This window comes from Armigeres subalbatus, unplaced genomic scaffold (genome assembly GCF_024139115.2).
Source record: "Armigeres subalbatus isolate Guangzhou_Male unplaced genomic scaffold, GZ_Asu_2 Contig1, whole genome shotgun sequence".
Taxonomy (NCBI): Eukaryota; Metazoa; Arthropoda; class Insecta; order Diptera; family Culicidae; genus Armigeres; species Armigeres subalbatus.
Genome location: NW_026941736.1, coordinates 20,462 through 47,161, shown reverse-complemented (window position 1 = coordinate 47,161; position 26,700 = coordinate 20,462). Strand labels below are relative to the sequence as shown.

General features: G+C 38.8%; 2 protein-coding genes across 3 annotated transcripts; one reads left to right on the top strand and one right to left on the bottom strand.

Moving 5' to 3' along the window:
- The first annotated feature begins 6,424 nt into the window (after positions 1-6,424).
- Positions 6,425-11,776, top strand: LOC134202085 (uncharacterized). Of its 2 annotated transcripts, XM_062677168.1 has the most exons (3): positions 6,425-7,222; positions 7,637-8,662; positions 11,596-11,776. In XM_062677168.1, the coding sequence occupies exons 2-3, from the start codon at positions 7,642-7,644 to the stop codon at positions 11,643-11,645; spliced, it is 1,071 nt and encodes a 356-aa protein (XP_062533152.1). In that variant the 5' UTR covers positions 6,425-7,222; positions 7,637-7,641; the 3' UTR covers positions 11,646-11,776. The 2 variants fall into 2 exon arrangements, 1 of the variants encoding a protein (XP_062533152.1); XR_009977134.1 differs by lacking the exon at positions 7,637-8,662.
- A 6,093-nt stretch (positions 11,777-17,869) lies between these two features.
- On the bottom strand, positions 17,870-25,339 carry LOC134202086 (ATP synthase subunit b, mitochondrial-like). The gene is made up of 3 exons (XM_062677169.1): positions 25,180-25,339; positions 24,527-24,846; positions 17,870-18,365 (listed from the first exon to the last, which is right to left on the bottom strand). Exons 1-3 carry the CDS (start codon positions 25,205-25,207, stop codon positions 17,997-17,999), a joined length of 717 nt encoding a protein of 238 aa, XP_062533153.1. The 5' UTR covers positions 25,208-25,339; the 3' UTR covers positions 17,870-17,996.
- Between the last annotated feature and the right edge of the window lie 1,361 nt (positions 25,340-26,700).

Below are 26,700 nucleotides of genomic sequence, written 5' to 3'. Positions count from 1 at the left end.
GCATTGTACACAGCCCGTACAGCGCGTACAGCAAGCCGTGCTTCTGTTCTATTCTTAGCACTGATAGAAGTAAATACCTATATGAGGCAAGAAAGCACATACACGGAGAACCTCAGAAACTCATTAATGGGTAAAATTTCACTCATTTCAAGGAATAAGTGGATCTACTCATTTAATGAGTAAACTTCATTTTACTCATTAATGAGTAAACACCATGTACGTCAAAAAATGTGGAATATTTACCCATTTTTGAGAATGAAATAAAGTGCAAAAATGGGTAAAAAAACCCCCATTTTTAAGAATAAAATTTCGTGGAACTTGCGATATTCTTTCCTATTGCAATCATGAATTAATTCCAATCAAATAACTCAAATATAAACGTACATATATTTTAATGTCTTTCTACTAATACAGTGAATTTAACAGCACACACATTTTTATAAGAACATTTTTTTCTGAATCCAACAATCACAGATCCCACAAAAAAGACGACAAGCCCCGCTTCCCGTCTTTTTGGCGCGATGTACAGTCTTCCGGGAGTTTCGGCTTCGAATAACTAGGGTCCAGAACAGGACGTCAATTCCGTTGAATAAGATGTGATTTATGGTTCCCTAATCAGGATACGGATTCGTAGAAAATAAGTCGATAATCATGGCTGATCTCCGGCATGCTCCGTGTTCTTCTGTTCCGATTCTGAAAAAAAAAAAATTTGTTTATAGCTAATTGTAACATTGAAGTATCGAAGATTTTAACTTACCTGTTTTTTTCCTTTCTAGACGACGTTTCACGTGTTCAGTTTCTCTCGTTTTTTTATCCATATCTCCATTAATATTTTGTAAGTTTGAAATGAATGCAGAAGTATTTTTTCACCCATTCAAGCGTTTATAATACTCTTTTTCCAACGAAAACTTCATTCTTGAAATGAGTATTTTTTCACACATTCTAAAATGTCAAAATTCCCCCATTTTTTGACGTCTGCATACTACAACTAAAAATGGGTACTTTTTTACTCATAAATGGGTTTTCGAGTTTCACCGTGTAGGTAGTAGATCATTTTGACGTCTGGCGGTCGTCACAAGAACCACGAAAAAAGTGCTGTTGGCGCCGAAGTGCTTGAGCAGCATAGGGGGGTGTATGTTTCTTGCGTTGTCTGCTTGTAAATTAAATGAATTTCAGGAATTTCAAGAAACATTCGCAAAGTGATAGAAAATGTTATGATGGAATAAAATTTGATTTTAAATTTTCAAAATGATTTCGAATTTAAACAATCGATTTAACAACTATATAATATAATAACATAATTCTCGCTTAACTTTTCAAAAGGACCTAAGTAACATTTTTTTCATGAATTAATTTGAGTATTGCAATCAAAAGCTTTCATGTTTTTCTGTTGATTGCGCTATTCAAATTAATTCATGAAAAAAATGTTACTTAATCACTGAAAAGTTAAGAGAATTATTATGATTCGCTTTTGCAGATTCCAAAGACAGATTCGAGAACGTTTTTGTGGTCGAGTATGCTGTGGGACATTTGGAGAAAAACTCCCACAGCTTCTACCATACCACAAAAACGTTCTTGAATTCGTCTTTTGGAATTAGCAAAAAAGCAAATCATAATAATTATGATATTATATTATATTGAAAATTGCTTTATTGCATTTGTACATAATTGCATATTTGTACCATCTTCATTTTTAATTAATTTTCAGTCCATAAATTGTCATTAAAAGCTTTTAAGTATATCATTGATTACACAATAGAATATTTTTTATTCATACGGCGTAAGGCAGGGCGAATATTTTTCTGAATTTTGTCTGCCCCTTGAATGTATCAATTTGAAAGAAATACAGTAAAAAGTATTGGTAATTCAACGACATGTGGTCGGGGCTTAGCCAAATCGCACCAAGCGGCTTTTTGACTGACTTGTGGTACTTCGTTCGCAAAAATAAAACGAACATCATACAATATCAATTTTTATGTATATTTGTTGTATGATATCCATACGATTTGTTATCAATTAAATCTGCTAATCGAAAATTTGAGTAGAAAAATGGGTTACCCCGGCCATGTGAAAACACAAATATTCCCAACAAGTGAATATTCATTATTATCGATTAAATTAGATAAATTCTACAAGCGACAAATTTATTCGCATTATAAATAACAATTAGTTTGATTGAATATTGCACTTATTCGCATACCCCAAATATGTGCATGAAAATTCATTTAAATTTACAAAACACCTTTATCTGAGGAATTATTTACGAAAACTTATTTCTCGTAGGGCTTGTAGACCAAAAGTGTCATAATACAAACGATTAAGTTTGAACAGAGCTGCAAGTCTTCCCGCATAATAAAAAACAACATGTTATATGGTCAGAATCATTATTACGATGTAAGATATAGCTTCACAGTTTACGTTGCGGTTATCGAATACTTTTCGATCGATTCAACCATAACTGCTCGACAACATCACTAAATGTCAACATATAACATGCTGTCTCTAAAATGTTCTTTATTTCCTGCATTATATGTCAACATTTTATCATACTGTTGAGCGAAAATTTTGCACGCGAAAACAGACGATTTTTTATGGTGACATAACTTAACAACCCATTCAACATATTATGGTTCCAGTTGAAAATCGAATTTCGAACTCGCGAAAATCGATTTTATTCGCGTTTAACTTATAGCGCATCATTGCGCAACTAGTACACATTGTTCGCAACCAGATGCGCAGTAATGAAACTTGCAACTAATAGGAGAAAAATTGATTGTCGTGAGTTCAAAAATTCGGTTTTGAGCTGCACACATAATATTGTTATTTGTCAAATAACCGTACCACAAACTGTTAAAACTTTATATGAGATTGTTCATTTACAGTTGTCAACAGTAAAGGATACTGTTGTCGACCGCACAAGAAAATATCCATATACAGTTTGTAATTATGCAGGTTTATAATAAACGCACAAAATGAAAATATGCACATTCCAACACTCGATCCAATTGTATGATCTTATTGATTGGGTGACAGAAGCCTAAGCTGGATTCTGACTTCAAACTGGGAAGCACTCGAATGTTTGCCAACTGGAAACATTTTTTGTTCTATATCCCGGGATTTTTTTGTAATACTCAAATAAAACGTCACTGCATTCGCTTCAGTCGCTTGCCGTTGGATGAATATTGCAGAAGGACGCAACACGCCCCATTGGCCCATCACCCCGGCAAGGGTGAAGGGCGTCAATTTTAAAATGATTGTTAAAATGTTAAAACACATTTTAGCCGAAAATAGTTAGATTTTTCGGATTTGAAATTTAATTTTCTTTTAGATTGGCAACATGAAAGTCTAATTATTTCGATTAAAAGACATGTGTAGATATGTAGTCTAACATATAGGTAAATACTTCGGCTACCTGTTAGTGGTGCTGGATTGCGTGGGAGTGCTCTCACCTCTCAGATTTGACGAATCGATGTTTTTAACTTTGTTTACAATCGCAGAGAAGTCGTTCCAAAAATTTGGTATTGAGTTTTAGAAAATAAAAATTGTTTATAAATATGTTTTTGTGAATAAAATGTGAACCGAACGAGCATCGAACACAAACTCTCTGAGTGAGAGCCTAGAATGTTGCCCCTCAGCTATCTTTACTTCTTGGTTGAGTGGTGATCGAAGTATAACAGGTTATATGCAATTTGCACTTATCATCGGCTTGTGCATTCGTGCGACAACGAACCTGGAGCTGTGTTTTTAGGTTCCGTGGCATATTTAAATCATCTTTTTACTTTTACTTGTATAGCAGGTGTGCAGGGAAGCAACTTCAGAATCAATTTCAACATTTATTTTGAATCCTCTGTAATGCATTCTTCCGGGCGTTTCAGCAAATAATTCATATTGGCACAGTATATGTAAACATGGCTGGTCTAATTAGTTTGTAAATAAAACAATTTATTTTAGTAGATGGTTTTGATTTTCTATAACTACTTACTATATTCGTACCTTTTCGCTTGTATACCTTCGGTGTGGTTTTTTTTTTTGGCAAGTCAATGGAAAATGTGTCCAAACTTTTCAACAATCCAAGCATGTTTTGGATCATGTAGTAATCTAAGTTCGATCATTTAGTTTGTCGATTACTCATACCAGAAGTTAAATTTTAAAACGTGTTTTATGGTGGACTTCTGGTGCGGATATTTTTCGACATTTAACCTCTGGAATGAGTTATTGACAAACTACTAAATTATCGAACCTATATTACTAAATGATCGAAAACATCCTTGCTATAATCCATAACAAATTACTCTAAGGCAATCAACGATTTTTGATTTCCTGATAGAATAATATCAGGTATGCAATCAGTATTATAAAGTATTAGACCAGCTCTGTCACGAGTAATCTATCAGATTTTGTACAGGGATAGTTTACCTGTACAGAGTGATCTGATAAATAATTTTAGATCAGTTCATTATAATATATACACAAACAAATTAATATGAATCAATTTTAATAAAACCTTCGGCTAATCACTCCGAAATGCTCTCCATATGAAGAAAAGCAACTGTAGTAGAATTCTCTTTAGATTTTATTAAGTCGGATCAAATTCGTAAATCTTAGTTGAAAAGTGGTTGAATGTCAATGACAAAAACGGAACTGCTCATCAGCAAAAAATGAATTCTTATCTATATGAAGAATCATACTAATTGTAAAAAGGCTATCTTATTGATTGGGAGCCAGAAGCCTAAGCTGGATTCTGATTTCAAAACAAGAAACACTCGAAAGTATGTCAAATGACCAATATTATGGATCATATATCTAAAACTATGGATCATATTACCGAAGTTATGGATCATAATCACGCGCAAAATTGTATTTTTATGGATCAAAATGTAGTTTTCTATGGATCATTTTCCAAATGGATGATGGGAAAATATGTAGCAGGAATGATATTGTTTTTCTTGATCATATTTGAAGGTACATACTTATTTTTCAATTATTTGGTTTATTTTTTAGCTTAGTTATGGATCTTAAAATTAATCTTTATGGATACGCCTGAATTATTTTTTGGATTTAAGGTAGCGTTTTATGGAACATTCAGATGTTATTTATGGATCGTTTTTCATTTTTTTTTTATGGATCGTTTTTGTGCATTTAACGGTACAAAGTAAAGCTGCCATACACAAATGTGAAAAATAAGCCCTTTTTAGTGTTATATAAGACTTTTCTAATATGTTTGTCAACCCTTTTGAACGAGCGAGAAAGGCATCATCACCGCCAGGTGGATTAATCAGGGTTTTTTTTTCCAATTTCGTTTATTTGGTAGGCTCAGGCGTGTATAACACTTTACGGAGCCATTGTTCTTTGTGATATATACAATCAATATCATTTTATTATACGGTTAGTAAGAGGGGGGTAGAAGCCAGCGTACTCGTGGTGACTCGAGGTTAGTTTACAATGTTTAAGGATGGACGGGGCTTAGGATTTGGGATCAGGAAATTTCAGCTTCTCATCCGGGCATTTGGCGTCAGTGACGATGTGGCGTGTCGTCGTGCTCGAGGAATGGTTCGACTGGGAGCATCTTCCGGATGGCAAGAGCTATGGAGCTCTACGGAACAAAAAGGCAGAGACAGAACAAAAAAAAAACTTTAAAGAAAGAAAAAAAAACAAAATGTTAGATTTTGATGTCAGAAGCACAAAGAAAACTATAAATGGCCTGCATATAGACAACATCACGATCTCCCAAAACACCGCGAACTTCCCTGAAGGGTTGTTTACCTCGGGCCACAAGGGTATCCAATAATTGCTCTCTACTACGTGATCGATGTCATCATAACCGGCTCCGCACCTACATAAGTTGCTATCGACAAGGTTTATTCTGTACAGATGTGCGTTTAGTGAATAGTGATTAGACATAAGTCTCGACATCACGCGAATGAAGCCTCGACTTAAGTCCTCACCTCTGAACCACGCTCGCCCAGAAACTTTTGGAACTATGGAAAATAGCCACCGTCCAAGTTCGTTGTGTGACCAATTTCTTTGCCAACTTTGAAGAGTACTCTGACGGACTAATGGGAAAAACTCGTTGCTCGAGTATTGTCTATCATAAACTTCACCTTCCTGTGCGCCCACCTTTGCCAGCGAGTCTGCCTTCTCATTGCCGTAGATTGAGCAGTGAGATGGGACCCAAACAAAGGTAATCTTGAATGATCTTTCGACCAAAACACGCATCTGCTCTCTTATGTTTGTAAGAAAGTAAGATGCGTGCTTAACAGGTTTCATCGACCGGAGTGCCTCGATAGAACTAAGACTATCCGAGAAGATGAAATAATGGTCTACGGGCTGATTGGAAATTATCCCCAAAGCGAAGTTAATTGCTGCCAGCTCAGCAACATAAACCGAGCACGGTTCCTGAAGTTTTCGGAACGTGGTTGTAATATGTATCCCAATTTGGGTATTTCATTATTAAACGTGTATGTGCTATAAAGTTATAGCACTCGATATGTCAAATATCGTCGAATAAACAGCTCGGCGTTTGTCGGCCTCTTTCGTTATCCAGACATCAAACGTGTTGGACGTAATTTGAAGACCAGCTCCGAAATACCAAGTGATTCAACTCCGGTACTTATAGTTTTCCTTCTTGATAGTTTTCTTGTCCGCTTCGGTTTCGTTTCCTTTTAAAGCCTTTCTCGGTCATATCATTTGGCGACGAGGAAAAAATTAGCAGAAGAATTCGCGTGTGAAAAGTGAGTTTTGTCGGTGTGAAATTCCCGGATAACATTTGCCTCGGGCGGAGGCGCGATTCTTTGCCATACGAACAAGCAAAAAGAAAAGGAAAATTTGCCTCGGGTGGAGGCGCCATTCTGTACGGCAACAGTAACTAAAGGTCGGTGCTGAACGGGATCGTTTCCCCGACGGCGACTGTCCGGCGATTCGGCATCGAAGCCCGTTTTGGCAGCTGTTTGACCGTTCCGTATCCGTTGCGCTGACGGTTTTAGCAATCCGATCGCGGTAGGCGATTACGTTCCTATTCGAGAGCAGCTGAATAATTCGTTTCGTGTGGAACTGCTCCGTGTGGCGGTGGACTGTTGCTGACTGGCCGTTACGATTGCGACAACAATATCGGCGACGAGCAGCCGGAGGACCAGACGATTTTTCCTTCCTCTTTTTGGAGTGTGTATCCGTCGAAGGGTCTGGTAGCGTTGCCACGCTTCGGTAACAAGTTCATTCTTAATCGGTAAGTCATTAGTTTTTTTTCTTTCATTGATTGATCATTATTTCAAAAGTGCTTTATGATATTGTATTGTGTGAATTGTTTGGTTCATGAAAAGGTACATTATGTGTTAATACTGAACAAAAGATCGTTTACCGCATAATTGGCGGATGTGCCTTGTGTACATTTGAATAGTTTTTTGACGATTTTTATTTTTCCTTTTTGTAATTTTTTTATCGCTTTTTTGGTGAAGTAACATGGATGTAATTGACTTTCAATCTATTTTGTGAAAAGTGTGTACAACAAATTGGAGAATTTAGATCAATTTTTTGGAGCAAGCCATTTTTGCGTTGATATTTTGCAATTTATTTCGATTTTTATTTTGGTTTAAATACTTGCCTCAACTGAATTTTTTTAATTAATTTAAACAAATTATAGAAACGATGTCTTACGTAGCTCCGAATATTGATCCGTACCGCAAAGGACAATCATTTGCTTCCTGGTTTACGCGACTAGGATACCATTTTCGCGTTAACAAAGTAGCGGAAGCAGACAGGAAGGATCAAATGTTTCTCTTAGGAGGCGATTTTCTTTTCGAAGTAGCTCAGAGCTTGTACCTAAATGAACAGTTGCTGGATGCAGCACCCTTTGACGAGTTGATCGCGAAGTTGAAGCAAAAGCTGGACAAAACGGATTCTGCTTTGATCCAGCGTTTCAAATTCGGGTCCCGGGTACAGCAACCTGGTGAAACAGCTAGTGACTTCCTGTTCTCGCTAAAACTTCAGGCGGAGTATTGCAATTTCAAAGATGACAAGCAGGACCGCATACTGGATCGAATTTTGATAGGCTTGTCGGATGACAATTTAAGGCAGAAGCTATTGTCAGAGGATAGTGAGAAGTTGAATCTGACTCAGGTCGAGAGGATTGTGACAACATGGGAAATGGCTACTTCCAATGCGAGGGTTTTGACACAGGACAGTTCTACAGGACAAATTGCCTCTATAGTTGGAGGGCGAGGAGCACTCTTGCAGCGTATTAAGGATCTAGCTCAGGGTCGTGGACCAGTCAAAAGTCGGTTAGGTTTCAATCCTCCGTCCGTTTCTCCTGCAAGAGGTATTCAGCGCAGCGCCACATCCCACAGGTACGATGATCGTAGAAACCATTCTTCGCAATCCAGGCAGTCTAGACAGGGGCGGTTCCAGGAGCAACGGAAAAGATACCAGGATGCTGATATTCGACCGGCGGAGTCCAAGAATGATAAGCGGATTGTCATCGATCAAAGAGTGTGCCATTATTGTGGAGTGCGTGGACACGTCAAAAGGAAATGTTTCAAACTGAAACAATATAAGAGAGACCCGGTCAATAATGTCAACATGGAGGAGCCTGGTACAAGCACGGATAACAAATTGTCCAGTATGATGAATCGTATGTCATGGGATGACAAAAGTGATGATTCAGATAAAGGTGAATTACAGTGCATGCATGTTTTGTCCATTAATAATATAAGTCATCCATGTTTACTAGAACTAACTATTCAAGGTAGCACTGTGCAGATGGAGATTGATAGTGGCTCCGCTGTTTCCGTGATTGGGAAGAAGCTATTTTTGGCTAAATTCGATATTCCCCTTGAGAAAAGTTTCAAAAATTTAATTGTGGTAAACGGTTCCAGATTGAAAATTGCTGGTGAAGTTATTGTTTCGGTTGCTTTTCGGAATATGAAGGCAAAACTGAAGCTTCTGGTTTTAGATTGTGATCATGATTTTATTCCTTTATTAGGGAGAACCTGGTTGGATGTTTTCTTTCCCGACTGGCGAAATTATTTTGGTAAACAAGTTACGATAAACAAATTAATTGACAACAAAAGCAACGACGTGATGAATTATGTTAGAACTAAATTTTCTGATGTTTTCGTTAAGGATTTTTCGACTCCCATTAAAGGATATGAAGCCGAATTGGTTTTAAAAACGGACACACCTATTTTTAGGAAAGCTTATGACGTTCCCTACAGATTGAGGGATAAAGTTTTAGAATACTTGAACAGGTTAGAAAAACAGAATGTTATAACTCCGATTCAAACAAGTGAATGGGCATCTCCTGTTATAGTTGTTAGGAAAAAGAATGACGACATTCGTTTAGTAATTGACTGCAAAGTGTCAATAAACAAACTCATTATCCCTAATACTTACCCATTACCTGTTGCTCAAGATCTTTTTGCTGGTTTGGCAGGGTGTACTGTTTTCTGTGCTCTTGATTTAGAGGGAGCATACACTCAGTTGTCATTGACAAAGCGTTCAAGAAAATTCATGGTAATTAACACTATAAAAGGTCTTTTTACTTACAATAGGCTGCCACAGGGGGCTTCCTCTAGTGCAGCTATTTTCCAACAGATAATGGAACAGGTGTTGCAGGGAATTGAGAAAGTTTACGTCTATTTGGATGATGTTCTCATAGCTGGAGTTGACATGGAAGACTGCCAACGGAAGCTTTTTATGGTTTTGGATAGATTGTCCAAAGCAAATATAAAGGTTAATTGGGACAAATGCAAATTTTTTGTGAAAATGTTGGAATATTTGGGACATATTATTAGCGAAAAAGGTTTGTCGCCGTGTGCTAGTAAGATAGACACAATTAAAAATGCTAAAACGCCTAAAAATGTGACTGAGTTGAAGTCATTTTTGGGTTTAGTTAACTATTATAACAGATTCATTCCCGGTTTGTCTTCCAAGTTATATTGCTTGTATAACTTGTTGAAGAAGGATGTAAAATTTGTGTGGAATGATGATTGCGACAAGGCTTTTAAAAACTCAAAGAACTTACTTCTTGAAACTAATTTTCTCGAATTTTATGATCCCAGAAAACCAATCGTTGTAGTCTCTGATGCTTCTGGCTATGGTCTTGGCGGAGTTATTGCGCATTCTTTTGGAGGGGTAGAGAAACCCATTTGTTTTACATCGTTTTCGTTGAACTCTGCTCAGAAGAAATATCCGATCCTTCATTTAGAAGCGCTGGCACTAGTATGCACAATAAAAAAATTTCATAAGTATTTATATGGACAAAAGTTTACGGTATTTACTGATCATAAACCACTAGTTGGAATATTCGGAAAAGAAGGAAAACATGCGATACTTGTGACAAGACTTCAACGTTATATACTTGAGTTGTCGATATATGATTTCGATATCCAGTACAGGCCGTCTGCAAAATGGGTAATGCTGATTTTTGTTCGCGATTCCCATTGGAGCAGTCGGTCCCAAAGAGCTTGATTTGGATTGCATCAAAAGCATTAACTTTAGCAAAGTTTGTCCAATTGATTTTACTGTTATTGCCAAGCATACAAAAACTGATGCATTTCTACAAGAAATATTGAGTTTCTTGCGCCATGGTTGGCCCAAACGGATTGAAAACGATTCATGAATATTTTTGCTAATCAGCATGAATTGGAAGTGGTAGACGATTGTTTACTGTATCAAGATAGAGTAATAATACCAAAGCAATTGCAAAATGAAGTTTTGAAATTGCTGCATGCCAACCACGGTGGAGTCGTAAAAATGAAGCAGCTGGCAAGACGCTCGGTGTACTGGTACGGAATAAATGCTGATATAGAAAAGTTTGTTAGTGCATGTGATGCTTGCGCTGGAATGGCAGTGCATCCAAAACAGAAGATAGACACAAAATGGATTCCTTCCACAAGACCTTTTGGTAGAGTACACATAGATTTTTTCTACTTCAAGCATCACGTTTTCTTATTGATCGTTGATAGCTTTTCAAAATGGGTGGAAGTTGAGTGGATGAAAAATGGAACAACGTGTAAACAAGTTATAAAAGTATTGCTAGCATATTTTGCTAGATTTGGGTTTCCAGATACCTTAGTGTCCGATAATGGTCCTCCATTTAATTCGAATGATTTTAAAAACTTTCTTGAGAGGCAAGGAATACGGGTCCTGAACAGTCCTCCATACAATCCTGCTAGTAATGGCCAGGCGGAGAGACTAGTTCGTACAGTAAAAGATGTATTAAAAAAGTTCCTACTTGACCCAGAATATTTGAGCGTGGAATTGGAGGATCTGATTAGCCTGTTTTTAATCAATTTTAGAAATAATATGACGATGGATGGTTATTTTCCTTCCGAAAAAGTTTTAAGCTATACCCCTAAATTGTTAATCGATTTGATTAATCCTAAGCGACACACTAATAAAAAAGTACCATTAACTAATTATAAGCGTAATGATGAAACTTCCACCGGATCTAATAATGATATTAGAAAAGAACCTACTAAAGATCCTTTTGATAGTCTGATGGCGGGTGACGCATTATGGTACAAGAACAGCAACCCTCACCATCAGGCTAAATGGCTAAAGGCATATTTTCTAAAACGAGTTTGTAAAAATATCCTACAGATTACAATTGGAAACGGACTTACGACCACGGCGCACCGAAGTCAAGTTAAGATCATCGACGATGCGGGCGGCCGGATGCGACGAAGGATGGTGGTGCATGTCGATCGAACTGTCGATAACCCTGGTCCATCACCACCACCTCTGCAAGAAACCATCCACGGAGAAGAGCCGGGCGAGGAGCCTTTCCGGGTTTTCCGGAGTGCGAGTTGCGCGGTATCGTCTCTAAAGTGTTTAAGCCGAATCGAAAACGGAAGTCCGTTGCAAATTTGGCGCTCGATGGCCTGCCGAGGCGTTCGAAGAGAACGCGAAGAAGTAATTGCAAAAGTGAATTTCAATATTTTTGAATCAAATTGAATTTGTTCTTAATTGTTAATATCTTGTAAACTATAACTTAAAGTGTGAAATATGATCGAATAACTCCCAAAAGGGGGAGGATTAATATGTATCCCAATTTGGGTATTTCATTATTAAACGTGTATGTGCTATAAAGTTATAGCACTCGATATGTCAAATATCGTCGAATAAACAGCTCGGCGTTTGTCGGCCTCTTTCGTTATCCAGACATCAAACGTGTTGGACGTAATTTGAAGACCAGCTCCGAAATACCAAGTGATTCAACTCCGGTACTTATAGTTTTCCTTCTTGATAGTTTTCTTGTCCGCTTCGGTTTCGTTTCCTTTTAAAGCCTTTCTCGGTCATATCAGTTGAAGTTACATTGAAAACACCGAAGCCAGTGGATCCGTTAATGCGAGAACCATCAGTGAAATATCTGTTGTTGCAATTGACATGTTCATATTTTTCAGAAAAAAGTGAGGGAATAGATATTTGTCGAAGATGATCTGGTATTCCTTGAATAGCGTATTTCATGGACAGATCGTATTCAATTGAGGAACTGTCGTTGGTGAAGTGAACTCGAGGTGGATTATAACACGGAAGACAAAGATCTGAAGAAATGTAGTTGAGATAGACTCTAAGGAATCTTGAACGACAACTCAGTTCAAGCATTTTATCGAAGTTATCTAAGACAAGTGTGTTACTTGTTCCACATTTGACAAGTATTCTAAGTGAGAGCTCCCAGTAACGGTGCTTTAAAGGAGTGACTCCAGCAAGCACCTCCAGGCTCATGTTATGCGTCGAATGCATGCAGCCAAGGGCAATACGCAAACAACGATACTGAATTCGTTCCAATTTGATCAGGTGGCAATCAGCTGCTGAGAGGAAGCAGAAAGAGCCATACTCTAAAACAGAGAGAATAGTCGTTCTATAGAGTTTGATGAGGTCTTCCGGGTGAGCACCCCACCAGGTTCCGGAGATAGAACGTAGAAAATTGATCCTTTTCCGGCATTTTTGTATCAAATACTCAAAATGGAGTTTCCAAGTACATTTAGAATCAAACACGACCCCAAGGTATTTAGAAGATAAAGATTGGTTGATGTCATCATTCAACAGTTTTAGTTTCAGTTGAGCTGGGTACCGCTTCCTAGTAAACACAACCAACTGAGTTTTTTGCGGTGAAAACTCGATCCCTAGATGTCTGGCCCAAACAGTCAGATTATCTAGGTTACTTTGCAATGGTCCTTGCAAGACAGCTGCACATGGACCTCTTAGAGAGACCACGGCATCATCTGCAAGTTGTCTGAGCGTGCATTGTCCTTCCAAACAATTGTCAATATCTTTAACATAGAAATTATAAAGCAAGGGACTTAAACATGATCCTTGGGGAAGGCCCATGTAGCTATTTCTGGAAGTTGTCAGAGTGCCGAGTGTGAAGTTCATTTGTTTTTCTGACAACAAATTATACAAGAAATTATTCAAAATAACGGGTAATCCATTACTGTGCAGATTGTCTGACAGTACTTCTATGGAAACTGAATCAAAAGCGCCCTTAATATCCAAGAATACTGCAGCCAATTGCTCCTTGTGCGCAAAGGCCAGTTGTATATCTGAAGAAAGCAACGCTAGACAATCGTTTGTTCCTTTCCCTTTTCGAAATCCAAACTGAGTATTTGAAAGCAATGCATTTTCTTCGACCCAATGCAATGGTCGACTCTTGAAAGGATCATTTTCTCCAATAATTTTCTCATGCATGATAGCATGGCAATCGGTCGGTATGAATTGTGATTAGACGCTGGTTTCCCAGGCTTTTGAATAGCTATTACTTTGACCTGTCGCCATTCAGGTGGCACAATGTTGTACTCCATGAAACAGTTGTACAGGTCAAGTAATCGTCTTTTAGCGATATCTGGGAGGTTTTTAAGAAGATTGAATTTGATGTTATCGCATTCCGGAGCAGAGTTATTCGATGAAAGAAGAGACAGAGAAAGTTCCAGCATTGTGAATGGTCCACCCAAAGAACCGGGATCAGTGACTGATTCTCGAAATAGCGGTTCTGCTGGTACGGAATCTGGGCAGACCTTTTTTGCGAAGTTGAATATCCATCGATTGGAGTATTCTTCACTCTCGTTGGTGGAAATGCGGTTCCGCATGTTGCGAGCCGTTTTCCAAAGTGTTGTCATTGAGGTTTCTCGTGATAGTCCCTCGACAAAACGTCGCCAGTAGCTACGTTTTTTTGTCTTGAGAAGATTTTTGAGTTTTCTTTCGAGCCTCAAATACTCTTCAAAGCTCGGACCTTCCGTGTTTACGGAAGGCCTTGAAACATAAGATTTCTCAGAATACAACTTAGTACATTCATCATCCCATCCAGGAGTGGTTGGTCTTCTGATGACAGATGTACTTGGAACGCGTCGTTTCTGAGCTTCTAGTGCGCTTTTTTGAATCAACTCAATAAGGAATCGATATTCATCCAAAGGTGGAAGAGTATCAGTTGAGTCAATACCAATTTTCCCGCCGATGCAAATTTTTGCCAGTCAATGTTCTTCGTGAGATCGAAAGGAACATTAACTGGCTCAGATTGTTGATAGCCACTCTTAATTGTGGTGACTATCGGCATATGGTCACTACCATGGGGATCTTGAATTACCTTCCACGTGCAATCTAATGATAGTGAATTTGAACATAAAGACAGATCAATACGGCTTTGTTGACCATTTGGTCCTATTCGAGTTACTTCACCAGTGTTCAAAATATTCAAATTGAAATCGTCACACAAATCATAGAAAATAGGCGCTCTATAATCGTCATACGTTTCGCCCCATCCAATACCATGTGCGTTCATATCACCCAATATCAATACTGGAGATGATAGAAGGGAGACTGCGCTCCAAAAATGTCGACGATTAATAGAGGCATTTGGAGGAATGTACACTGAAGCTATGCAAAGATCTTTATTCTTCACATTTACTTGGCATGCGACGATTTCTAAGCCGGGAACAGTCGGAATGGGAATTTTGTAGAAGGAGTAGCATTTTTTGATCCCCAAAAGAACGCCACCATAATGATCATTCCGATCTTGGCGAATAATATTAAAATCGTGGAAGTTGATTTCATCTTCAGAAGAAAGCCATGTTTCACAGAGTGCAAATATATCGCAATCGGAATTGCGAATCAAAAACTTGAACACGTCTAATTTATTTTTCAGACTATGACAGTTCCACTGCAGCACAGTGATTGTATCTTGGGTATTGGCCGTATTATCCATCGAAAGATACAATTCCTGCAAGAAGCCATGAAACAGTCAATTGCTTCAGATAACTTTCCACTGTTGGTATAAAAATGTCAATGATAGGCCTCAATGAATTCGGAATATTGAATAAATTCAAAAAAAGGTCCACAAGGTCCTTAAAGAAGATCAATCCTCGCTTGGACGGAATACTTTTACTAGAAGTGCGAATTACTTTTTTCTTTCGTTGATTCTTCCTAGCCGGATGTTTCTTCGAAACATCGGATTTTAACAATGGCGGGAATGCCTCACTGCAACTAGGATCAAAAGAAGCAGTAGGGACAGGTTGCTTCGGGATTTCAAATAAGCCCCATTACCTTCAGATTTTGCCAAGCTTTTATGGATGATTTTGTTCTCTTGCGGCGCGATCCCGGGGAAGACGGTTGCTTCCTCTTTTCGGGCACGTGTACCTCCGCAGGATCATCCATATCGGCTGCGTCAGAGTCCAATTCATCAATGGATATGGAATCATAATAATCACTTACACGAACGGTGGCTGAAATAGCAGTCGATGCAGTGGCTGTGGCGGATGTGTCTTGCGACTTAACCATTTCCGCATACGACTGCTTGGAGCGCTGTACCAACGAGCGCTTCACTTTTTGGGTGCGCTTTTGTACACCGGGCATTCCTGCAAACCATGGGGAGGATTCAAACCACAATAAGCACATTTTGTTGCCTGTTGCTGGCAGGACTCCTCCCGATGCCTTTCAGAACATTTGCCACAACGTGGTTTGTTGTCACAAAACTCGGCAGTGTGACCAAGTTGTTTGCAATTGGTACAATTAAATACCCTTGGCACAAAAAGACGCACCGGAAATAGCATGTTTTCAATATCAACATATTTTGGGAGCATCGAACCGGCGAACGTCAACCGAAGCGAACCTGACTTGGAATATACCTTCTTTCCATCTACCGTGGCTGTTGAATGCAATTCCTTGCAGTCCAGAATATCCACGGTAGACTCCATTGCATTCTTTAGGCGGCCTTTTCCCGCAAGTACATCCTTGCAAGTCAGGCTCGCTGCGTTGATCACACCTTCAATTTCGACCTCCCGCGAGGGGACATAAACCATATATTCAACATTGTACGCCCTGTCGCCAGCAATTTCATTCGCCACCTGGTATGTAGGTGCGGTGATGCGTAGTTTGTTCCTGTTGATCTGGCTAAAATCAAGCTTCGGAAAACGACGGGTCAAATCTCGTTTAATTCCGAGAAAATCTAGGCTTTTTACTTTCTGCCGAAAGTAAACAACCCAAGGCCCAGGCGAAGCCGCATGGTACAATCGAGTGCGCCCTCCATCTTTAGCAGGCACATTGCCTTCTCCAGTCTCCGCCTCCATTCTCACCCCGCAAGGTGGAAGGATAATTTTGCTTATACTAACTTAAAACTAATAGCAAATTAGAAAAAAAAAATAAAAAAACTAATTCGAATAATTCTAAGCAGTCCCACTCTGTATCAAACAGAAGGGAGAACAATAAAAAGTTTTGCCACTTATCTGCCCCTGCTGCTGTAGGTAGCAGCAGTAACAATAGCCTGCTTCACTGGCGTCGCCAGAAGCAGCTACTTCACTCGCCGACAGTGATCGCCTTGGATCCGTAGGTAGGAGCGCACCACACAATAGCCTTTTCGCTACCGAACACAATCCGCGATGAGACACAGCACACACGTCTGGCTCGTTCGAACTATCGGCACGGAATGATATATATATATATATATATATATATATATATATATATATGTTTTGACCCTTCCTTCGGAAGTGTCTATAATTTCACTTTGTATGCGTTACGCAGGTGTGTTACGTATTAATCTATCAAGAAATCTCGTGAATTAATTAATAAAATGTATGGTATTTTAAACAAATTCACTTTGCCATTGAAAATATAATTATAACAAATGATATAACATGGAATTATGCCTATTTTTCTGATTTGTTTCAAAGAAACAAATGATTTTAATTGAGGAACATATAGGAGCATGTACAAAAAAATCTTCTCAGAAAAGCAAAAACGTAAAAATTGAAAGGGATTTCAAAAATTTCTTCAGTGGAAGCTAGATAGCAAATGTGAGCATGTTTTGAGACACTAATAGATCACTTGTATGCATGTATGTGTGCGTATGTGCGCAAATTCTCGCTCATTTTTAAGGTATTGAACAAGTTTAGTTTTACCAAATTAGGCATTCATAAGGCGAAATATATGTTATTATTGAACGCTATTGAGTTTCGCTCAGATCAATGACTGATTTAGTTAGTTCTGGATTAATTAATATCGAGGTCTCTGGAAAATACGAGTACAATATATGCAACCAGCGTTACGATAGTTGCTAACCATGTCACAATAGTTATTCAATCCGACGAGCGCCTTATTGATAGGCAGCATGAAGTACAGTACGTTATCATTCGTTGAGTTGTCACTCAACCCATGACATCCGCCTTTGGGTAGGCAATTATTTTGTCACTTTCACGGTAAATCGCCGTGGGAAGCTGAGTAGTTTTATCTCGTTTTAAATACTGGAGTCTGGAAAAAATTTCCTTATAACTAAGGAAGGGTCAAAATCTCACTGTAGGTGGATTAATCTGGGTTTTTGATAACATGATTATGATTCAATCTAGAATATGGCGTTGGTCATCTAAGTGAAATTATCCTTTCGATGTTTGCACTAACTCGACAAATGTATTCAGTTTATTAGTTACCTCATTGTTATCCGCCAAGAATTCTAAAACGATTATGTACTGCCTTCGTTCTACAATTCGAATAATGGCTCATGGTTAACATTCCATTTACTTGGCGCGGGATGCAATAGCTCCCAAATCGGCGATGCACCGGCTCAAGGTTTCTTTCTCCTGTTCCGGGGTGATCGACTTCACAACGTTTTGAACGATCCAATCAACCATGTGCTTCTGAGAGATGCGACGATCCACATTTTGGCGTTCAACTTGGTAATCGAGACGCTTCTTGACTTCACGATAAACAGTCATTGCGCGTTCACGGTAGGCAGCCTCCAGCTGAAGCGCAACGTTTTCCTTCTTAGCCTGCATCAGTAACGTTTGACCCTCGGCGCGCCACTGCTCTTTCTTTTCGTCTTCCATGGCTTGTTGCAGTGTTTGAATATTTTCGTTGCGACTGGCGTTCCATTCATCTTCGATTCTCTGCAAGTATGAGATGGTAATAATTGAGATTGAAAAAAATACAATAAAATAACGAAATTGACAAAGCCATGTAGTAAGCAATTAAGGCAAGATGGCAAGTGAGTGCCAAAAGTTAGTAACTCCAATATTTAAAACAAATCGGGACCGAGATTGTAATGAAGCCAAGTGTCAATCAAATAACGGTCATGTTATTCAAGTGCATGGTTGGAGCGGTTCTGTCTTGAGCAGCATGCCGTGGTAGCAGGTGACCGCATACGCCGTGTTCGAAGCGGCGTAGGTGATATTTAACTTCAAGGTAACTCAGTTTTGCTTCACCAAAAGTTAGGTTACATTCCAAACTATCAAATAATGGTTGTTTCAAAAACACTTCTCATTGGAGGCCTGGAGACCCAAAGTGTTATATACCAATCGACTAAGCTCGACAAACTGATAGTCTATGTGTATGTGTGTATCAGAGTATATTTTATATAGAGTTGCGCAAAGAGTGAAGCCAAATCTACCTATTGGACTGTAAAACCGTCTACCTATCGAGCAAAGTAAACAAGTATTAGATTTGTTCTAGGAACAGCTTCAAAAAACTTCAATGCACACCCCAATAAAGTAGCAACAAGAAACTCACGTGTTTGCACTCTGTGGGTGACTTGGTTTCTTTGTTTATTTATGGTGTGCATCAACTGATTGTTCGTAATCCTAATGATGATTTAAAACTATTATGGTCACTACAATGGTTATCGAATTTAGAAGAAGCTTTAGAAGTGAACACTCCCGTGAAGTCACTTGAAGGGTTGAACAAAAATGAAAGTTGCCAACATAATAACAATAGCATCATTTAAAATGAGGGTAAGAAGATTCTCTTTGCGCAACTTTATATAATAGACTCTGGTGTGTATGAATGTGCGCAAAAACTCACTATTTTTGGCACTTATCCTTAATGGAACGTACACACGGTCAAGCAGTTTGACCAACATTGACTCCACCTCTCGTTTATTCAAACATCTAACAAGTTTTACCAACAGCGGCACGAACAATCAATTTATTCGACCAACAATATCACACACTAACGACCGAAGCCCCAACCATCAAAAAATATATGGGGATTTGTGCAACTTCACTACAAATGCTCAAACATGTTCGGCGAACCTTGACTCCGCCCCGACAACTCAAACCCAAATCAAACCGTTTTATTTTTTTCCAACCGAGCCGCCAACTGTCAAATGGTTGTTCGAACAACTTCACACAAGTTTTCTTGGGGGGCGGAGTCAATGTTCGTCAAACTGCTTGACTGGTGTGTACGTAACATAATGGATCGTATACACGGTCAAGCAGTTCGACCAACATTGACTCCACCTCTCGTTTGTTCAAACATCCATCAAGTTTTACCAACAGCGGCACGAACAGTCAATTTATTCGGCCAACAATATCACACACAAACGACCGAAGCGCCAACTTGAGCACCAACTATCAAAAAATATATGGGGGTTTGTGCAACTTCACTACAAATGCTCAAACATGTTCGGCGAACCTTGACTCCGCCCCCGACAACTCAAAACCAAAATCAAACCGTTTTATTTTTTTCCAACCGAGCCGCCAACTGTCAAATGGTTATTCGAACAACTTCACACACGTTCAAACAAAGCAGCGACCGAAGGTTTTTCGTGGGGGCGGAGTCAATGTTCGCCAAACTGCTTGACTGGTGTGTACGTTGCATAAGGCCTGTTCAAATATTACTCGGTAAAAAATATGCACGTCAATGAGAATTGTTTTGCATTTGAATTTGCACTACTTTAGAATCCAATCAACATTAATAGCTGAACTTTTCAAATTCAAAGACCAGCACTTCCATTTGATGTGCACAATATTTTGATTGTACGTAGTCAAGTACGAAACCCTGAAGACGACCTTACTGTTGAGGTCGAAATACGTATCTGTCAAGGTACAATTAAGTGGTGGAATTAAATGGGATTGTACAAACTAGTCTTATGACAAGTGAAGACATTCCACTAAAAAGCTCAAAATAATTTTCTTAACAATAATGTTGATGTTTTGGAATTGTCTATATTTAACGCACTTTCAAAATGTGTGACATCACTCCAAAATCAAAATATGACTATTAATCATAGTGATTGTAAAGTTGGACATTCAATAGATAGAACAGTTAACCCTCTCCTTCCCACGACTTTCTTCAAAGATTTCTACAGGAAGGAATCACCTATGGAAAAAATGCTATAGAAAAAAATTCTATAGAACAAAAGTTACCTATTTGGCACAGCTAAAATTAGTGGAAAACGAAAAAAAAAATTTGATTCTAAATCAATAGTTACTTAATTATTTTCAATAGTTTAACTATTTTTACACAAAATTGATTATATTTGCAGTCTAATAACACCATAAAGTCGTGCCAAATACTGCATTTTGTTGTTGAGATAATTCGATGAATGCTGGAAGGTGCAAAATTTGATGGAGCTCTACAGCTACCATGGGAAGGAAAGAGTTAAATTGAGCGTGTTGATTATTTACCGTGTTCTTCTTCTTCTTCATTGGCATTACATCCCCACACTGGGACATTGCCGCCTCGCAGCTTAGTGTTCATTAAGCACTTCAACAGTTATTAACTGCGAGGTTTCTAAGCCAGGATACCATTTCTGCATTCGTATATCATAAGGCTAACACTATGATACTTTTATGCCCAGGGTAGTCGAGACAATTTCCAATCCGAAAATTACCTAGACCGGCACCGGGAATCGAACCCAGCCACCCTCAGCATGGTCTTGCTTTGTAGCCGTGCATCTTACCGCACGGCTAAGGAGGGCCCTTATTTACCGTGTATGTAACGCAAAGAGGATAGGGGTTGTTTCAAAAAAAATTACGCGTAACAAATTTATCCATGCTTGGTATTGGTCATGACAGTCATTGGTATGCTTAGTTTTTTCTTCTGTTGATCGTCGTCACCAAACGCAACGTTAGCAACCACATATCCTACCCAAAAACCATAACATCGCGACCAAAAACCACAGGTAACCATAAGTTTTTTTTTATTCCTTGACCTTCAGTGGCTCTGACCGTTGTTAGTTTGATGGTCGCGACCGAGCAGGTGACAAGCGCGGTGTCATCATCATCAAAAGACATAGCCCGCTGTCATCATTGCAACGCAGTATGATATAAAATTATAGCCCAGGACATCCTGGCTACGATCTGGCGATGGGCTAAACAATAGGATGTCAGTAGCCTGGTCGCGACCAATATGTTCTCCACCTTTTATCAATCTTTTTATAGTTTATGCAGACACGTTTGCTAGAGCTCACACTAGTTCTACTTTTCAAGAAACTTATCAATATAAACTAAAACTAATATATCAAGATTAGGATCAATTCAAAATTAAATAATTAGAGCTAAAACTATTGATTAAAAATATACTGGAGGATCGATCTTAGAACCTCAAGATCCGGTGGCCCAAACGCTAGCATTTGTACCAATTTAGTTCCCTGAAGATTGTACACTATAACGCTATGATATGACAAATAAATCACAGGTAACAGGTCATTCCGTAGGTTATCTATTCACCAGGGTTTTGACTTTTCGTTTCAAAGAGACCAAAGCAAGCGTTTTTCGGGCCAAGGGAAAATCTTGTTTCGTTGATTATGTTGAGGATCATCTTTAACCCTAGGATCTTTCACCCATCAATCTTTTATCTAGAATTAGCATTGGAAGATGAACGAAAATCTAGCCTATTTGATGAAAATCCTTTTTCGTTTCATTACTTTTTACTGCCGCTAACCCGCAAGTCGAGCACATCTGTATATGGAGGCCCATATACAAATGTCCTCGACTTGCGGGTTAGCGGCAGTTTACCTCTCACTCACTTTTCGCGAGAATTATCGCAACAATTACAAAAATTGTATGGCCGCGCCGGGATTCGAACCCAGAATAGTAACAATAATAGCTGTGGGTATGCGCTTATTTTAGCCACACCACCACGCTATCTGTATAAAAGCGTTAAGTTATTTTTTTCACATAAGCTATTACCATTTGCATTGATGATGCCACGAAAAGACTCGAATATGAATGAAAAAGAGCAAACCAACGTTTAGCGGAATCGAAGTGAGCGAAAAATTGTTATCACTCTCCAGGCTGTTTTTCTTTCCCGAAAAGCAATTTCTCCCCGAAAACTTTCGTGAGGGAAAATCATGTCCTCCTAAGATTGAGTGAGCATTACGAACCCTGCTATTCACTGCATTGAGCTTCGCGACTGTCTTTTATATATCCATAAAGGGTCATTCTCTGGAAAACATCGTTCACGCTATCCATGGTAACGAATCGGGCTCATTCAACAAAGAGTCATACCGCACATAGCTTGGGCCGTAACTGGACTCGTCCTGACAACGCGAATTTGTAATTAAAGCAGCCTATTTATTACGATTAAATGATACTGCAAGTCAAATGTTAGTCTTTATTCCTTGACTATGACTATGGACGGTGAACAATGACAAGCCTGAATTTATCACATAGAATAAAATAAAATTAATTTTTTTAAATTATTTGCTTTCTTTGAAATAGTATAAACTATACTCTACGGAACAATTTATAGTATTATCATTGACAAACAGACATAACACATTGAACATTTACTCATCAAATTCATCGTCGTTTAAACACTAACGACATCTGTTGATTTTAGTTAGTTGGGCAAATCACAAACCAGATGGCGGTAATGAGCAAACGTCAAACTCGAGCAATAACGATGTGCGCGCCACGAGTGATCGATTGGCCAACTGATGATTATTTTAATTGACCAGCAAATCAGTGAACGATGGACATTTGACGAGTGTGTTATGTCTGTTGTATTATGCTTTGAATTATATTAAAAACCCAGATTAATCCACCTAGCGGTGATGATGCCTTTCTCGTGCGGTAAATAAATAGTATTTTGGGCATTACTTCTGAGCCCATCTTCCATTGGGCCAATTTTCAATAGGAAATAATGAGATAAGATTCTGCATCGAATGAAACCTGTTGCGAGGAAATCGGTTCAGGGTAAGTGCATTAAAAGTGAGCTAGATTTTTTTACGCGCTTTTTTCTGAGAAAAAGTATTTTGGTCATAACTATCAAACCCATTGTCCGATCTGTCCAATTTTCAATAGGAAACAATGGGGCAGAATACTGCGTCGAATGCAGCCTGTTGTGAGGGAATCCGTTTAGGGTAAGTGCAAAAAAGAGAGCTAGACTTTTTTAAGCGCAGTATACTGCGTCGAATGCAACCTGTTGCGAGTAAATTGGTTGAGAGTAAGTGCAAAAAAAGTGAGCTAAACTTTTTGTCGATCGGTATACAACACTATGGGTCTCCGGGCCTTCTATCAAAAGCTCTTTGATGGAGCATTCAAATAGACTTTCGGTAAAACTTTGTACAATCGAATTCTTTAAAAGAGGAATCGACTCTTCTGAACAGCTCGAAAGCATCTGATTTTTATCGTGAATAATGCATATGACGTTCAATGTTCAAATACAATTTATAATGTTATGTAGCTCTTAGAATGAACAGACTATTACTCTCGAAGTTGACAATTTACGTTAATTATTTTTGGTCACTGCCCTTATGATAGTTTTAACTGACATATTTCATTTGTGTACTTCAAAACCAAATTTTCGAAAAGATTTATCCGCTTTTGTAAACAAAATTCAAACGTTGTTTTAACGAATATGAGAGCACGCCCACGCAAATCAACACCATCAAACACGTAGGTGGAGGCTTCTGTTACCTGCTGACTGCGTTCATTTGCGTGGGTGTACTCTCAGATTCGTCAAATCGATTTATCGAATTGATCGATTTTAAAAAAAGTGGAACATGCAAAATAATCCATTAATTAAATATTTGTTCCAATACATGCAGAAAGATCCATGGAATTTGAAATACCTAATCATCAAAATATGGAAGAACAAAAAATTGAAACAATGTTCCTGAAAATTTGCAGATTTCGAGTTGTGCCTGCTTTACGCCAAACTATCGATGTATCTTGGATGGGGATGCACAATATCAACATGCCCAGGGAGTCGAGAATGTTTCCTACTCAAAAATCGAATTTCTGGTTTGGCAATCCTACCCCTTTGCTCGCAAGGTTAACTGGAAAGACTTTTCTTATAAATTTTCTCGGAAGTTGATACTTACATCGATTTCCTTATCGCAATAGGCAGCCACCGTGGGACCAAACTTCTTGACGGCGTAAATAACCATGATGGCCAACGATAGGCCGTTGTAGTACTCGTGTTCCATGATGTAGATTTCCTTGGAGCACAGATAGGTCAACAATCCGGCCCCAAAAACGTACGGTCCGGTGACACCGGTCTTGTTGTAGAAGAAGGTAAACCATTCCTCAGGCAGGAAGCCCAAGCGTACCTTACCAGGGTATTCAGCGCGCACGGGGCGATTGCTGTCGGCGGCGGAGGCAGATCCACGTACCAGGGCCAATCCCATGGGTTTCTTGGCGGCTGGAACGGAATTCAATGGGAAGAGGTTAAGTGGCTAATGAATTATTGTAATTGTAATTTTTTATGGCTGTTATTTATTTTTTGCTTGGTGTTACAATACAACTTTTTCGTCAATAGTACAATCTATCAAACAATTCTATCAAATGAGGTAGGTTTATCTACGAATTCTATAAAATGAAGTACATAAGTATACATCACTTGTGTCCATGCAAAATCAACCTGCAAACGATTACATAAACCTTTTCCATCAGATCGCGATTATCATTTTCACTCAGCCTTAAATCCACTAAATTTAAGGTTAGTCGAAAAAAAAACATAATTTTTACAACTTACCGGCCAAAAGTGCTGCTCTAGAAAGCATTTTAAGGCAATTTAATCGTAAAACAATCAAACTTTTTCGTGCCAAATATAATTTTTCGCACGCACTTTATTCCGTACCGACGGAGGAAGATGGTCGTTCTGCGGTGCCAGTTGTCAAAAATGAGCAGAGTCGCACTCTGCAGAGTGTATACGCAGAAAATTATACCAGGTATTTTCTTCTAACCGTGTATACGAGTCTACCTTGTTTTCTGGAAACCGTGGTTCGGGACATCCTTTTGTCAAAAAAGACGTATCAAAACATAACAGCTGATCCATGCATCAGAGAAGAGCGTGTAAAAGTGTAGCCTTAAAAGTGCTGTAAATATTTTATTGTTTAATCTCCTGTAAATATAATCTATTGTGTTGTACAATGGGGCTATGTTCTTCTTGCTTTAAAGGATCTGCTGACGATGGACTTATCACCCCGGATGCGGTACGTATTTAAATTATTGAATATTATGTTTGATGAATAATGGCACTTGTTGCATTGTAGGTAAGTATGTAGCACCGATATTCTGTTGTATGAAGAAGAAGAATCAATGAGATTCAAGCACTTTGACGTTGCATGAAGAAGAAGAAGCAGAAAGATTTCTAGACAAACATTTCAAATCGGCGAACCTAACATCTGCCATAATCTGAGAAATATGGGATGCAATATTTGCCAGACGAAAATAAATCTGAATTAAAATTCCAACTCCGTTCAACGATTTTTAAATCGTTGGCAGCCAAAATAATAGTCGTAGAACTGAATACAAGTTATGGTTTTCTAGTACAGGTCATTTTTCTTGGATTTTAAGATACTTTTGTTACTTCGGACCCTTTATATCTTTTTTATACCAGTTCATTTATTTGGTAGGCTCAGTCGTGTGTGACACTTTGCGGAGCCGCAATTCTCAAGTATGATATTTTTACATGGTATATCATCTTATCTTAACAGTTAGTTGGGAGGGGACATAGACCATAATACTCGTGGCGACTCAAGGTTAAAAAACTTAATACAGGACGGACGGGGTAGGGATTTGGGTTTAGGTTATTTCAGCTGCTCATCCGGGCGTTTGACGTTGAACGTTGAAAACGATTTTGCGTGGCGTCGTGCTCGATTTTGGTTCGTCAGGGAGCATCTTCCGGATGGCCAGAGCTTCGGGGTACATGATACAGAGAAACAGAATCGGACAAGAAAAAAAACTGAGAAAGAGAAGAATATAGGCATTAAACTTTGATGTCAGCCAAGCAAAGGAAGGCATAGATGGCCTGCATATATATCACATCGCGATCTCCCAAAACACCTCTTATATCCCGGAAGGGTTGTTTACCTCGGGCCACAAGGGTATCCAATAGTTGCTCTCTGGAGGCGTCATTTTCCGAGCAATACCAAACTACATGATCGATGTCATCGTAACCGGCTCCGCACCTACATAGGTTGCTCTCGACCAGGTTTATTCTGTAGAGATGTGTGTTTAGTGAATAGTGATTGGACATAAGCCTCGACATCGT